Here is a 15,060-nt window from a genome sequence, read left to right as displayed (position 1 = left end):
GGGTTCCACTTATTCACTGACATAGTGCACATGCCTGAGATGCGACTAACACCACTTTCACAGGCGACACTACGTGTGCGTCTCTAGGGGCTTTTACTGAATTATGCCAACAATATCATAGTTGTCATCTCGTCTGTCTACCAGTCTTGGGTCGATCTGTCAGAGATCTGGTCTCTTCGAATTTCTTCTGGACTTCTAACACAGCACTACTATTGAAGGGAGTCCTTTCCGGATCGTGGTTAAAATTGTCTGCAATCAACCTATTGTTTTGTTCTCCAGATATCATCTCAATCTCAACGCGCTCCGCATGCAGCAAGCAGGTCGGTAGCCAGCCCAAAAATGTAGGATGAGGGGGGGGGGGGCGATCCAACCATATTATAGTTCATCACCATACTCTAGTTCATTTGCATGTCTATCGTGAAAATTTTAGGGGGGGGGGACCGGCACCCTAGAGCCCCCGTGGATACGGGCCTGGCATCAAGGTCATAGAGTGCGATTAAACCACCTACTACGATAAAAACAAAGAAACAGTTGTATCTTCGTAATGGTTAGCGCCAGAGTAAAAATAATACGTACAAAATGTTGCTATTAAAATGGTGTATCACATGATATGGTTTCCATTTAAGACAATTCAAGATGGCGGAAATCATTGCAAAGTATCCTCAAAACATTTCCCCCATCCCTACTCCCCACCTACATTGTTACTTTGATTATATTTTTAATATTTTTACAGTGTTTACAACTTCTTAGGGTGTTTGCAGACTTTTGGACCACCGTGTAATTTCATCCGTAAAAAGCCCCTTTTGGTACAATTCACTTGAGTGTCGGTACAGTTTGTTTTAAATAAGTAAATTATATATATTTTTTTCATTATTTTCTTGGGGTGAACTGAGTGAAGACTACAGAAAAATGAGTAAAGGGTTGCAAGCCGCGAGTTTGAGTGACCTGGAGTAGACAGTAGGTTTAGAGACAAGTTAGTACATGTTGCTGTTAAATTGTACCATTATTTCTTGATTCATCTCTTAATATTAATGAAAGATTGGTTGAAATACTTTATTTGAACTCCGGACAGATGAACGCTGAGAATGTTCACGGATCTGAGACGAAACAATGCAGCATATTAACAATAACCTCTTACACAATAGGATGAATAGAATGCTTACGTTGATAAGTCAGTGTACAATTATTGTTTACATGCATCTAATAATAGACAGTAAAACAAACGTAAACTATTGTGTGGTGCAATGATTTTGTATACCAGTAACAATGTTAACAGGTAGCACATATACCTATTACCAAAGCTTCTAATTACGTAGTATACGTTAGTACAAAATCTCAGTTATGATCGTACTATCAATTTTAACAGGGTTACCTCCGGTAGACAATTGCGAGGTTATATATATAATGTTAAGAGCCACTTAAAACGTTCATGAAGTACCACTATTGTGTTGTATATGTTACAACTTAAGCAATTTCAAGCCACAATGTAATCGTGTCTTAAGAAAACACTTTTTATAGTATAGTTTTCAGCATGTTCATGCAAATTACGTATTTTAAATTTTTCGAGAAATGTGCTATAAAGTTCCGTGGGAAGAGAAAAAAAAAAAAGAGTGTGGCGTACATAAAATTTATGTAAGAGAAGTTCTAGCACCAAAACTATTATCGTTTCAGGACACAAGCTATTTTTTGTAAATTGAGCACGTATCTTAATATGGTAAATGGAAGGAAGGGGTTAAAACCCTTCAAATTCCCCTTTTTCGTACGCCACTAAATGTTAATACTCAGAAGAATTATTCACACCGGCATAAAACAAAGCCATATTTACTCCCTTTTTATATTGCAATGTGATGTTCTTAGTCCTTTCACTATCTATCCACTCATGTTTTCTAACTTACAGTATCCAGTGTATCCCTTTGAACCATAAATATTTTTTATTCGTTTGTTTGTTGAAGTTAACGTCCGTTTTTAGTACCGAGGTTATGATACTTGGACCCAGAGTAAAAGGTGGAATTCGAATCACCGTGGTGTTCTGTTCTATTTATCATCAGGAATCAAATCCAGAACCACGTGCACGAAAGACGCGTGCGCTACCCATAAGAAAGGCAATTGGAGTTTACAAAGGAACAGAACTGGCCACCATATCCTTACTTGGCTGTCTTAGTGATTTTGACTAGCTATGTTTTATAAAAGCTAGAACCTACTTTTGGGCATGGTGATTCAATGGTAGAGCGCTCTCCTTTGATGCGATGGGTCCCTGATTCAATCTCAGATCATGTAAATTTCTTCTGGACAACATTGTGTCCGAAGCTTTTCTTATGGCTCCCCTAATACCTTCAACATAGTCAATTTACTAATTATTTTTAACCATTCTTTTTTTATAATTAACCGTCTCCTTTTAGTCTACATTGCATGCATACGGTATAACATATACTTGGAAACCAAGATGGGAAGAAAATAGGAACAATTTTAGTAAATATCTAATGAAATATTGATATCAATGATGCTATAACATAAAACTCGTCGTTACAGTTAAAGCGACTACTTAGTTAAAGAAGACCTAACATTGCGGTTTAGGGCAATATGTTTCAAGTTGTTTCTGTGTTCTGTCGTTTCTTTCAATTCATAACCACGAGTATTTTCTCAGATTCCGTAAGCACTTTTATGTTAATTTTGCTTGGAAGTTTATATTAAGCACGCCTAAAGTAAAGAAAGAGGTTGTTGCACATTTTGCTTAGTTGAGCGATCCCAGCTGATACACATTTTTATTACCTTAAATGAATAGAATAAAAGAAAAGGAATTAGAAAAGGAGATAATTATTAAAACCTTAAAAAAATATTATAAGTTTTAACATTATTATTTGGTTAACTGAAAGGACAAATCCCGCATTAGTCCTCCCTGCTAATCTAGCAGCTAGGGCACGTGCTTTTTGGTTCGATTTTCGGTGGGAGAGCATTGAACGAATTATGGTGCTTCGGATTCCGCTTTAAACTCTAGATACAAAAATGAAATGAAATCGTTGAGTTTTACGTTCCACGGTTATGCCGGTTAGGCTAAAGGAGACGGTGATGATGAGTAATGAATGAAATGGTAGAATTAAGAAAGTGGGAGGAAACGGGAGAACCCCGAGAAATCGCACGCACGCGGTGTTTGTCCACCTCAAATTTCACTTGGCGGAGGCTGCGATCGAACCCGAGACCCAAGCACCAGAGGTGAACGCTCTACCACTGAGCCACCGCGGCCACAACTCTAGATACAGTCTCATATAGTTTCGCTCCTGAAAAGGGACGATAAACTTCAATCATCATACAACAAGCCAGTCTACCATTATGAACCTTGCCCTTATAAATTTCTCCAGAGATCACATCGATCCGAAGGATTAAAGTATTGTAGATTGTGAAATATTGATCTAGAACACATTCATTTATTGCATTCTACATTATAGAGCAATGTAAGTATTTTAGTAATATACGGATTCCAATTACTTGAGGATATCTCGGTTATTGAAGTGGAAGAATGCAATTATTTCAGCTATATAGGGTGTTAATGAACTATATTTACAAAATGTAAGATGGATTTCCTCGTGTTTGGAACAACGCACACTGCCATTTTTTTCACATCTATAGTTGGTATTGTGCTGCCAAAATGTCTTGAGCCGTGGCAAAAATGCGAACTAAAGCTCACACCCTCACACACCCACGCGTTGAGCCAATAAGGGTTCAGCTGTTGCTAAACGAGAGAAAGCGAGTGGAATACCTTCAGCCGATAGCAGCGCTTGCAACGGAAGACTAGGGATCAAGTCAATGTGGCATTAGTATAGTCTCGGAGCTGGCGATCCCTCACACTTCCGAGAGCTCCTTTATGACTAAGCGGTTAGTGTATGCAGCTTTGGCGTAGGAGATCCGGATTCGATTCCATTGGGAAGTTTACGTGGCTCGAGTTCCACGTTGAGCTGTAGATCCACGTCTGGTATAGCCTCACTGCTAAAAAGGGCGCTAAAATTAAATCCAATACTTCCGACTTCCCGCTGTCCATTGCTGTAAAGTGTTACTTTTGTCTACATTTGACTAATAAATCTGAAAATATTTGGGAATTCTGTTGCGAGCATGTCTGGGAATTATGCCTATGTGGGGAATCCCTTTGTACCCACTGCATGTTGCTGAAATATACATTTTTAGTGTGTTACTTCCTTTACGCAAGTATGGATCGTTATTCAAGATTCTTCGTGTATGAATAATGCGTATTGCATTGTTTTGTTTGTTTTCTACACATTTAGACGTCCCTAGCTTTGAAACTATGCTCTTTCCCTCACAGGTTCACATGAAATATTTTTATTATTATTTTGATATGAAGAATCATCTCTCATAGTTTGTCGGTATATCTCATTAACAACTTGTATATTGATACGTATTTTCACATGGTTTTATATTGTGTACCTAGAAAACCGTAAACCTTCTTTTGTTTTTATTTTTCTTAAATCTTATATATATATATATATATATATATATATATATATATATATATATATATATATATATATATATATATATATATATTGCATTGTTAAGCATAGCAAGAATATTAAGACAAGAGGGCCAAAATAATTTTGGGGGACAAACTTGACTTCGCATTGCATTCTTGACTGCCTACTTTTCAACTATTTATTTATCTAAACAAAGAAGCTGAATCCCCTTGTCTACTTCTTAGCTAGAGCAGTTGTTATTATATATACAGAGGACTATCATAAAAACTGTTACAAGAATTTTTTTAAAAAAGTTACAAAGGTACTTCTGTGCATCTACATATTTTATTAACGATCCAAATTGGTACTTAAGATTTTGCGTTTTCTGTTTTTTTTTTCTCTAAGATATTAGAACTTTGCATTCAAAAATAAATTAGGTTATTAAGTATTCTCACTTGTTGACAATTTTTTTCTATTTTATGTCTTTCCAGCTCTTTCGCATTGATATATCTGTGTCTTCGATGACTTCTAGTGGGCTGGACAGATTTCTTGAAGTTGAGGCTGTACAAGTGGAAGAAGGAGGGACAGCTATTGTAAAGATGAATACAACAGGAGTAGTGGAATTTATTGAAGCACACAGCGGTTGGCGATCGCCACTTGTTCAGGTGGTTATCACTGAACCTCCTAGCCATGGTGTTCTGTCAATACGAGGAGAGAATGTTAGCGTAGGGCATGTCTTCACACAGGAACAAATGGACACATCGGAAGTTCTTTATCACCATGATCATTCTGATACTACCGAAGACGAAATCCTCTTTTCCTTATACTTAGTAGGAAAGCCTTCAGAAGATGGAGAACCCAACGATGTCCTTCTCTATAATGGTAGCATACCTATCATTGTTATTCCTATTAACGATCAACCATTTAATCTTCTTACGAAGGCACCTCAAATGTCAGTAGTTCAAGGGCAGTTGCGTACCATCACCAAAGACGACCTTTGTACGGAGGATCCAGATACTCCTCCGGAAGAGCTTGTCTATGAAGTGATCAGTGAACCTTCTGAAGGGCGTCTTGTCATCTCTTCGGAGAATTCATCGAATCCTACAATGAAATTTACTCAAGCAGATATTGACAACGGTCGCGTTATGTATTATCACGAGGGACCAGTACAACCAACAAAATTTTATTTTCGAGTATGGGATGGTGAATTTAGTCCAAAATATACAATATTTAATATCCAAGTCCTACCTTTGACTTTGAACATTACAAACAACACTAATATTGCCATACAACAAGGATCAAGTGTTACATTCATAACTTCACAGAATATGGCGGCTGCTACCAATGGTCGCAGAGATGATATTCGCTATAATATCACTGTTCCCCCACGACATGGTAATATATACCTCCATGACGTTGTAGTTTCAAACTTCGGTCAAACAGATATTGATCGTAAATTAGTAATGTATATGCAGACTGATATGACCACATCAAAAGATTCGTTCAAAGTAATCGTTTGGCTGCATGGGACAGATGTTTCTCTACCAGCACATACTTTTAATATCACTGTAGTTCCTCTTGTAAATATGGGAAATTTCACTCCAATAGTTGGTTCTAAGAGTCCAATAAGCGTTGATGTTCTTGATGCATCTCCACTAGCAAAATTAACTAATAGCAACCCAGGATACCAAATTATTAAGCGACCAAAATTTGGAAGGATTAAGAGAATTATCCGTAGCACATCACGAGTTAAAAGGGAATTGCGTGAGAGAGAAGTTAACAGATTTACACATGAAGAAATCAAAAGTGGTGTTATTTACTATGTATCCCGTCGAATGGACTTACAAGAAGTTGTTGATGATGGATTTGAGTTTATACTAGCGGCTTCAATATTTCAACCAGCTCACGGGGAACTGAAGTTCAAATTACTTCCAGAAGGCTACCAGACTGGCGGTGACCATGGTACTCAAGATGATAGGAAAATGGGCACTCACCGTGCTTCGTTTAATCCAACGTTGCAACCTAAGCTCAATCCAGGTCTACCAGGAGGTCGTGAAGGAATGGGAGCAAGCCCAGAAGTTGCTAGTCCGAATATGAGTAGTGACTATATACTTATTGTTTCTATAGTAGTTGGTGTGGTAGTGTTGGCAGTGTTAATCATAGTGGTTGTTAAATGTAGATCAATGCGTTCTCGGGAAGAAAGAGCCAATAGTAAGACTGAAGTACGACCAGGATCTGCCTATGGAACACTCCGTGGAGGTAGTGCAGGACCAAACGGTGATCTCTATTCGTCAGATATAGACACAGCACCTCCCCTACCCCGTCCTCCCGATCATCTCTTACCTCACCACCCAGCTTCTCCTCGACCGCCAAGAGCTAAACGTTTTCTATCTGCTAATGGAGCACCTCATTATAGTGACAGTAGCGACTCCTGGCGAGAGCCATCGCGTGAAGTTTCTCCTGCAATTCCTCACTGCAAAGTGATACCACTTTGTGGATCTGAGCAGGGAGACGTCATAGCTTCACCTCCTCCACCACCTTCGTCCACAATTCCCGATAATGTTACAGATGTTAACGCCAGGTATCCATATGGGGCACCTGACGAACCATCTGAGGAGTGGAGTAGTTATGATACGTCCTCAGAACCTCCCTACCCTCCACGAACTACCAATCCGATGTTGAGAAGGAACCAATACTGGGTGTGAGAAAGACTTCTCCTCCAATAAGGAGGAATTCATAGTGGGTATTATTTTTGAATATACAAAAAGACTTCTTCTCGGGTTTCCAAGAGGAGAGAAACTTTATTTAAAGCAAACAAAACATCAAAAAGACTGTCCATGACTACGTCCAGCTTCTCGATTTTTGAGGAGCAGTTAAACGAAACATTTGTCAAACTTCCAAAACATTGTTTTGTAAAAATAAAATATTTTGAAACTGTGAGAAGGCACCAACTTCTGCGACCATACATGAAATTGAATATGGTTCTCCGTGAACCAGTGAGCATTACTATGAAGTGGCGTTAATGAGTGATTTTGTTTTAATGGTGCTTTTCTTTCTGGTGAAGCAATGATGAAGATTGCAAACATTTTTTAGAAAATGTTTTAAGTGTGTATTTGATTTCAAGCATGTCGAATTGACTTATTCTTTGAAAACCACGAGAGAGTGAAAAGTAATTTTTTTTCAATTTTAGTCTTTTAATTCAGTTGTGAAGTGTTTTTTTTAATTAAAAGAAAATGAAGTATGTATTGAGTGTTTAATCAAGATAGATGTATTTTACCAACTGAAATCGACAAAAATATTAATGACAGAACACTTCAAGTACAAGCGATGATGACGTACGAGAGACCAATATAATATATGTTTTGTGTGCAACTTCAGTCTAAATCTCTTGCAAAAAAGGCTATAAAAGTTAAAGTGTGAGTTTTTAGTCACTAAGTCCAGCTAATGGATATCTCAAAAACTGCTCATTGATACATAACACCTCATTCGCCCATTTAAAAATAAATAACTAAATAAAATTTTCGGAAAAGCTTGTAAGCTTTTAAATCGTTTTGCTATTTATTGCTTAATAATCCAAATATTAATACTAGAAAAAGTACGAAGTTATTTGACTGATAATGATTATGTGTGTGATATTAATTTAGAGAAAATAAAGAATGTAAAAAAATGTCCACTGACAAGGAAAGGAAAATATTAATAAGGGAAATTGGGAGAACATTTCGGAAACTTTTTTGTCTCTTCCTCATAAATAGCTTGCACACTAAAACCAGAGTAATGTAAGCACATAGCTAAGCTAAGCAAAAATAACACTTCTCTATTGTGCACGCATGGGCGAATGATGGGACTCTCATACCTATATACATATATATATAAAAGAATTTTTATATAACATATAATGGACGAATTCCGAAATTACAAAACAAAATCTTACGAAGAATAGAGTTTGACACAGAATTGTAACATCTAATTAGATATTTAATGCATCATTTATACCCATGAGTGTTCCAAAAATAAAAATAAACATTAATGTAATTACGTAAAATTGTAATATATGAATTGAAAAATGTTAACTGAGAAGGAATTCATCTATTTTATGAAAAATCTTTATTGGCAATTTTTGAGTTACTTGTCGTCAAGATCGGGAACACCAATTTTTATTTTAAACTAAAGACGACACCATATGTGCTATGCATTATATATATATATTGCATTTTCGGAATTCGTCCATGTGAATTATTTATAAATATAAGAATCCACAGAAGCAGGGTGTGATGGATCAGGTATTTTTCTATTGGTTATATGTTTGTTAGATTGTAAGTATGAGGTTTTTAAGGTGCGAAACTGTCCAATTTGAAATACACTTTTTTCTGTTAGGTTTTTTATTGCCTTTCAGAATTTATGAATTAAGGCCTATGGTAAGTTTTAAGAAATATGGCACAAAGGATGTGTCTCTTCCATAGTTACGAACAAGTAGGAAAAAAACCTTTCGTTTAATACATCAGTGTCATTATTTTTCTTGATAAACATGGTTTTATGCTCTGCAATGTTTATGTAAAATTGGAGATACGTAATATTATATACTTCTTCAAACAAGTCGAACATAATTGGCTATATACATTCTACTACTATGAATTACATTGAAGTATCCACTAAACTCTGACAAGACTTGCATATCCATATCAAATGCAGTTTCTCCACATTCATATGAAATTGATTTGTATTTAATTTATAACGTTAATTCTCTTAATACAGGGCGCAAAATTCCAAAGTCAGACGCACTCGCCAATTCAAAAATGATGATCGCCAATATCTCTCACATTCAAATTATGAGGCAAACCATTTCGATTGAGGGTGGAAAAGGAATGGCGAATTACAACGTTGTGAAGACTTCAATTTCCACGTCTGTTTAGAAGACTTCAAATTCCATGTTTTCTCTCCCTCAGTGACATTATTTTCGAGCAAAACAGACACTGCGCAGCCCTGTGAGTTTAGGCAGAAACCATTCCTACTGAACACTGGTTACCAGCTCTAGTCGCCAATGGCGACCTGGCAACAGGAAATTTTGCGCCCTGTCTTAATAGATTACTCCAATTTGAATCTTTGTATTCTCTTATGTTGATAAGTCTTTAATACGATGATACACATCCAATCAATGCTTTTGAAAAATACATTCTTTGTGTTTTACCAATACATTTTGAAGATTTAATTTTGTGTACGAATTATAACTGGCTTTCATGCATAATAAGACAACAGAAGATCGAATATTAACTGTTTCCTAGATCTTATATGTCCATATCTTTTGTTTTCTAATCGTTATTAAATTAATGATATCTAACGACTTCTTGAGAAATAATTGTCCTCGTTCCACTTAATGTCAGTAAGAATTATTAAACCGTGTACACTATTAGAGTAACACTAGTCAGAACAAACCAACGTGGTGAGGTGATATTTGTTTGGCCACAGTAACCGAAATGTAACGTTAGAAGGATGTATTCACAGAAAATAGATCCAATTTTAGAATCCATAATAAAATACCAAATACGTTTTTTTCGTTTTATTCTTAAATATCAAGATCCAAACATAAAAATGATCAAAAAAGTATTATCATTAGAAGAAGGGAAGTGACGAAAAACTTCAACAGTCTTACGTTACGTCATTAGGAAGTATCGTAGCCAATCGCTGGTCTTTGGCGGAGGGATACAATTGGACATTGTTCAAATAGGATGATTCTAACAGTGAACATGTTTAGTTTATTGTTCATTATTTTCAACGAAGAAGCAAGCGTATTTGATTTCAGTACTAGAAAGTAAGGTAGTCATAAGCGCAGGAGCGCCATAGGGGCTATAGCCCCCCTTGACGCTCAGGTATACAATGGATAAAATGGGCTTCAATCCTACTTTCTTTACACTTGATAAAGCGGCAAACTACAAACCCACAACATAAGTGAATGAAGTGACTGTCTTTTACGCTAACGTGTCGATGGCCAGCCCCCATTTTAAACATGTCTCCCATTTACTTTATGTTGTAGATCCAGGTAAATGGCAACCTTACATTTTCATTTAACATTGGGCGCATAAAGAATGTACAGCCCAAACGGCTCGTCCGATTTAAATCATTTCTTCACTTTAGATTGAAAACATCATATTTGGAGACGGATTTCCCTCTTAAATTTTGTTATAACTCTGATAACAACCGAGTTACTCTACGTCAGGGGACTTTTGAGACACCTTATATATATATAATATGTACTTTTAAAAGAAATGCTTTATATATAGATGTTTCGAACAGTTTCACAATACTGTTGGAGAATTATGTGTATAGTAAAACGTTCATCATGATTTCACATAAGTGAATCAGAGGTTGCAAAAGTCGGCAAGGTACAACATGCTTGCAGTTCTGTTTTTCAGCAACTTATTTCCAAACGATTCTTTTTGAATACATGCTATAATAGCTTGTCACTATTCGAAACGTAACCTTTCTTTTTAAGCTGATCACAGTTTAGGTACATATCTTAAGATTTCGAGCGTTTTCATAATTTTTTCTTAGTTATAATAAAATTATTTGCGACTGGGATAGTAGAGGTTTTCAATGTTTTTTTTTTCTTTTCATTTTTTGATAATTAAAATTTAAAAAAGCTATCAGGAAGAACTTGTACAACTATGGTTTTTCTCATATTTGTGCAAACATAGAAACTATTAAACATGCAATTATACACTTTACTTAGAACAACTGCTTCTATTTCTGTCCTTGATGGAAGGCTCGTACCACAGCATTATTTTTTCAGTTTCTAGTGCAATTTCTATGATCTTATGTTCATAACGTACTAAAAGAAATTTGAGATATTCATCATTCACAGATACATGAATATGATGGAATTATAAATTTATCTCATTTTTGAACATTAAAAACGAAACCTAAAATGTTCGTGTTTCCCCAAGAAGTCGTTAGGATTAAAATGAACTGAAGATAACCGTAAACAGAGCTGCAAATTTTAAATACGTATATAGAGAATACTGATTATATGTACATTGGCTTCTTATTTTTTTTAAAAAAAATAAACATTTTTATTATTTATATTTTAACAATTTCTTAAAAAGTTTCTTTTCACCGAATCAATCAAAGAATTATGTAAAAAAAAAAGTTCATTAGAATTTAAAAAAAAATGCTCAATACTTAGTGTAAGTTACAATTATTAGACTTTCTTATCAACTATAAATAAACTTTTTAACCGATTGTAAAAAAGAAATGGAGAAGATTCTTAATTCAAACCGTTTATATATATTGTGGGTGTGTTCACTCATAATTTTTACACAATTGCATCGATCTTGATTGTTGGAAAGAGTATAGCTTCCCCAGTAGACTGATAGATATGTCGTCGTCTGAGTCGAATAAGTACACTTTGTATTTTAGAATTTGTTATTTGTTTTTATTGTTGCCAATTAAAAAAAAAACTACTTTTGTTTCATACTAAATGTAGACACTTTTTCTTTGTTAAAATTCTTCCCGAAATGTGGCTGCTTAGTAATGTTTTCATAACAAATAAATATAGCCATTACTTTTACTGCTAGAAATCATCAAAAGTTATTAAATTTTTTCTTTACTCTAGTGGAGTCACTATTCTCATTTAAACTTTTCAAAATAACTTTTCTCATGGGGAATAGGGTTATCAACACGTTAAATTTAATGGGTGACTCTTCGACCTTGACCCTTAGTTAGCCCTTATAACTGAGTCGGCAATGACTTAATGCCAAAATACAATATCAAACCTCTTACAATCTATAGATTATCACTGTTATTTATCAAGTCAAGCATTATTGACAATTAAAGTTCATAACACAAACACTTCACCATGTACTTTAACATGTCCTTAGAGCCTTGATAACTATTGCTTCACATAGTGTATGCCAGTCACTTCTAACTCGCTAACATATGATGTAGAAGCAGTGGCGTATTTACGATTTTGTTTCGGGAGGGGCTTTGCTAACTTTCGGGGGGGGGGCCTTTGCCTGAAAATGTGAAAATTCTGCAAGATATTTCATATACTTCACTATAGTAAGTAAGATTTCGGGGGGGGGGCTTAAGCCCGGAAGCCCCTCTCTAAATACGCCACTGCGTAGTAGTATACTTTTATGATCAAAATCAGATCCAGGAGAGAGAGAGAACAAGTTGAGGAGGAAACGATATAGGTGGAATGGAATAAAACAAGATTAGGAGTTGTCGATTAGGAATTAATTCACGAATATTGTATTGTTTGTCTCACCACTACCTTCTATATACACACACACATGGTTCACTGCCTTTTCCTTGCTCAGTCTGAGAGGTTTACTGAGAATTCGATTGCAAACTATGATATCACAGATTATCCAGTTGGAGTGATTTAAGTGGCATCAGTGACTTTATTTTCGAGTAAGTTTCTAATCTTTGATGTGATCTAACGGTAAAACCAATCTATAACTTTGCCTTTACCGATGATATTAACCCTCTTGGGCAAAAGATAAAACGTGAAATCAACTATATAGATCGAAACAATAAAACTAATTGGGAGATGTAGGAAGATGTAGGTGTCCGCTTTGATACTTAATTGTCAACGATCAGTTCTTCGAAATAACGACATATCTAATAATTTTATTTTGCGGCCACTGTTCTAATAGACCAATACTATGGTTGATTATTGTTTTAAAATAGTGTTTTATCTCAGTTCTATCATAAGTGCTCACATGAGCTTTAACTGAGATAAAAATTAGAATGTTTGTTTGTTCTACATTTCATCTTTAACATTGAAAAGGCAATACAGATATGTTTAAGATCAAATTATTTAAAGTAGTGCAGAAGTTTCAGCGGAATATATTGAAATAACACATACAGTATTATTGCGTTATTAAAAAATAAGAAATAAACAAATTATATTCATTATCCTGTTGAATCTACGATTCGAGATTTTATCACACAAATGAATATTAAATTATTATTATATGAATCCAATTAAAATTTTTAAATTGAAAATGTGTCTAGAATTTTCTCATCGGGTGGTGAAATCCAAACTACATATAATTTAGTTAAAAAAACGCATAAATGCGTAGTTCCGTAATTCGCAGCTCTGGGAAAGGTTATCTTCCTATTCTTCCATTGTGATCCTCATATTTTGTTTGCTCATTAGTTTTTAGGTTTTCCTCAACACAATATTATTTTAAAATATTTTTTTATAGAAAACATCTGTTATCTCCTATTATCTGTATTGGTTATCTGTTATCTCCTATTATTCTTTGTTTTATAATGTTGTCCAGTTATGTCTCCTAGTTATGTACTTACTATTAAATGACAGATGTACTTATACATTAACAGAATACAAAATAAATGATTGTTTTTAGATTAAGACACAGAAGCTAATGACAATTTAGCATAATAACGAAAAACTAAATAAAATAAAATTATTACCACCTGAGTATCGTTGTTTAAGATAACAATTGTAATTTTTAACCGTATTATTCAATATAATTAGATGGTATTTATAATTAAGCTTTATTGTGTTCCTATTATGACATTTAATTTTTAACGTGAAACAGAATGAAGGTTATCCAAAATTTTATTCGGTAGTAATAATATACTGTTCAGTGATAATTAGAGCATCACTCTTAAAATTTAAGAAAATACTAAGAAATAACACACCAAGAGTCTTGAATTTATTTCGTTAGCTAATTATCTCATAATAGGTCATAACCTTTAAATTTGATTAACTTTTTCATTGTAATTACAAAGTGTTATTACGTTTTTTAAAGGCTAAAATCATGCTAGAGTAATTTTACTTGAATCGTCTTTAAAAAGTGAATATTTATAATTTTCCAGTTCAAGTATTTTTTTTTAAAAAATCCATTAATGTTGTTCATTCTATGACTATATTTTTTCGATTACTGGATTTTTTAAAGTTTCCCAATGACATATTACCAATACAAACTGCTGGTTGAATAAAAGAAGTACAATGTAGTTGTTAAAAATATATCAGAACTTCTTACCACAATACTGACTCGGATTACCATTTTGTTATATTTGTAATGTACAAGAAATAACTTGTCCTTGCAGTTAATACCATTTTAATGTTCTGTCAGGTTTCGTGTAACATGCTAACTTTCCCCCCACAACGATTATAGATTATACAATTAAAATATTCTATGGAAACTAAAGTATAAAAATATATATTTGAAAAGCATGAAAAACGTTACTGTAAATCTCCATTGGTATGGTAAATGTGTAATGGCGACAAAGACGCCTAGTAAAATCTAGAACTGTGTTTATATTTATATCAGAGTTCGTAGAAATATCATATGTTATAAAGAGTAGATATCTACATATCGGAGAAAAAGGGTCTTCATATATCTACGTGTGGAGAAAACTTTTTACTGCGTAGCGGAAACCATTATAACAGCATCAAAAGTATTTTTCAATTATCCTAGTTGGCAAATGATTGATTTTATGTCTCTCTATTGGAAAGTTGAATTATTCTTTAAGGAAATATATTCTGTGTAATATCCTCATTTGTAACACAATGTACTGCAATCTGATTGAGTGGTAACTGAAATCGATTCATACGAGCATAAAATATGAC

General features: G+C 34.5%; 1 protein-coding gene across 1 annotated transcript in view; it reads left to right on the top strand.

Moving 5' to 3' along the window:
• The window catches only part of kon (chondroitin sulfate proteoglycan 4-like protein), a 181,938-nt gene extending 167,624 nt beyond the window's left edge, over nt 1-14,314 (top strand). The window contains exon 10 of the mRNA XM_081749757.1: nt 4,952-14,314. Coding sequence (XP_081605883.1) covers nt 4,952-7,165 — 2,214 coding nt within the window. The 3' untranslated portion in view covers nt 7,166-14,314. The remainder of the gene's footprint in view (nt 1-4,951) is intronic.
• Nucleotides 14,315-15,060: the final 746 nt, after the last annotated feature.

This window comes from Thermobia domestica, chromosome 2, assembly GCF_964235325.1.
Source record: "Thermobia domestica chromosome 2, izTheDome1.hap1.1, whole genome shotgun sequence".
Taxonomy (NCBI): Eukaryota; Metazoa; Arthropoda; class Insecta; order Zygentoma; family Lepismatidae; genus Thermobia; species Thermobia domestica.
Note: the sequence above shows the minus strand (reverse complement) of the source record. Positions and strands in the feature narration are given on the sequence as shown.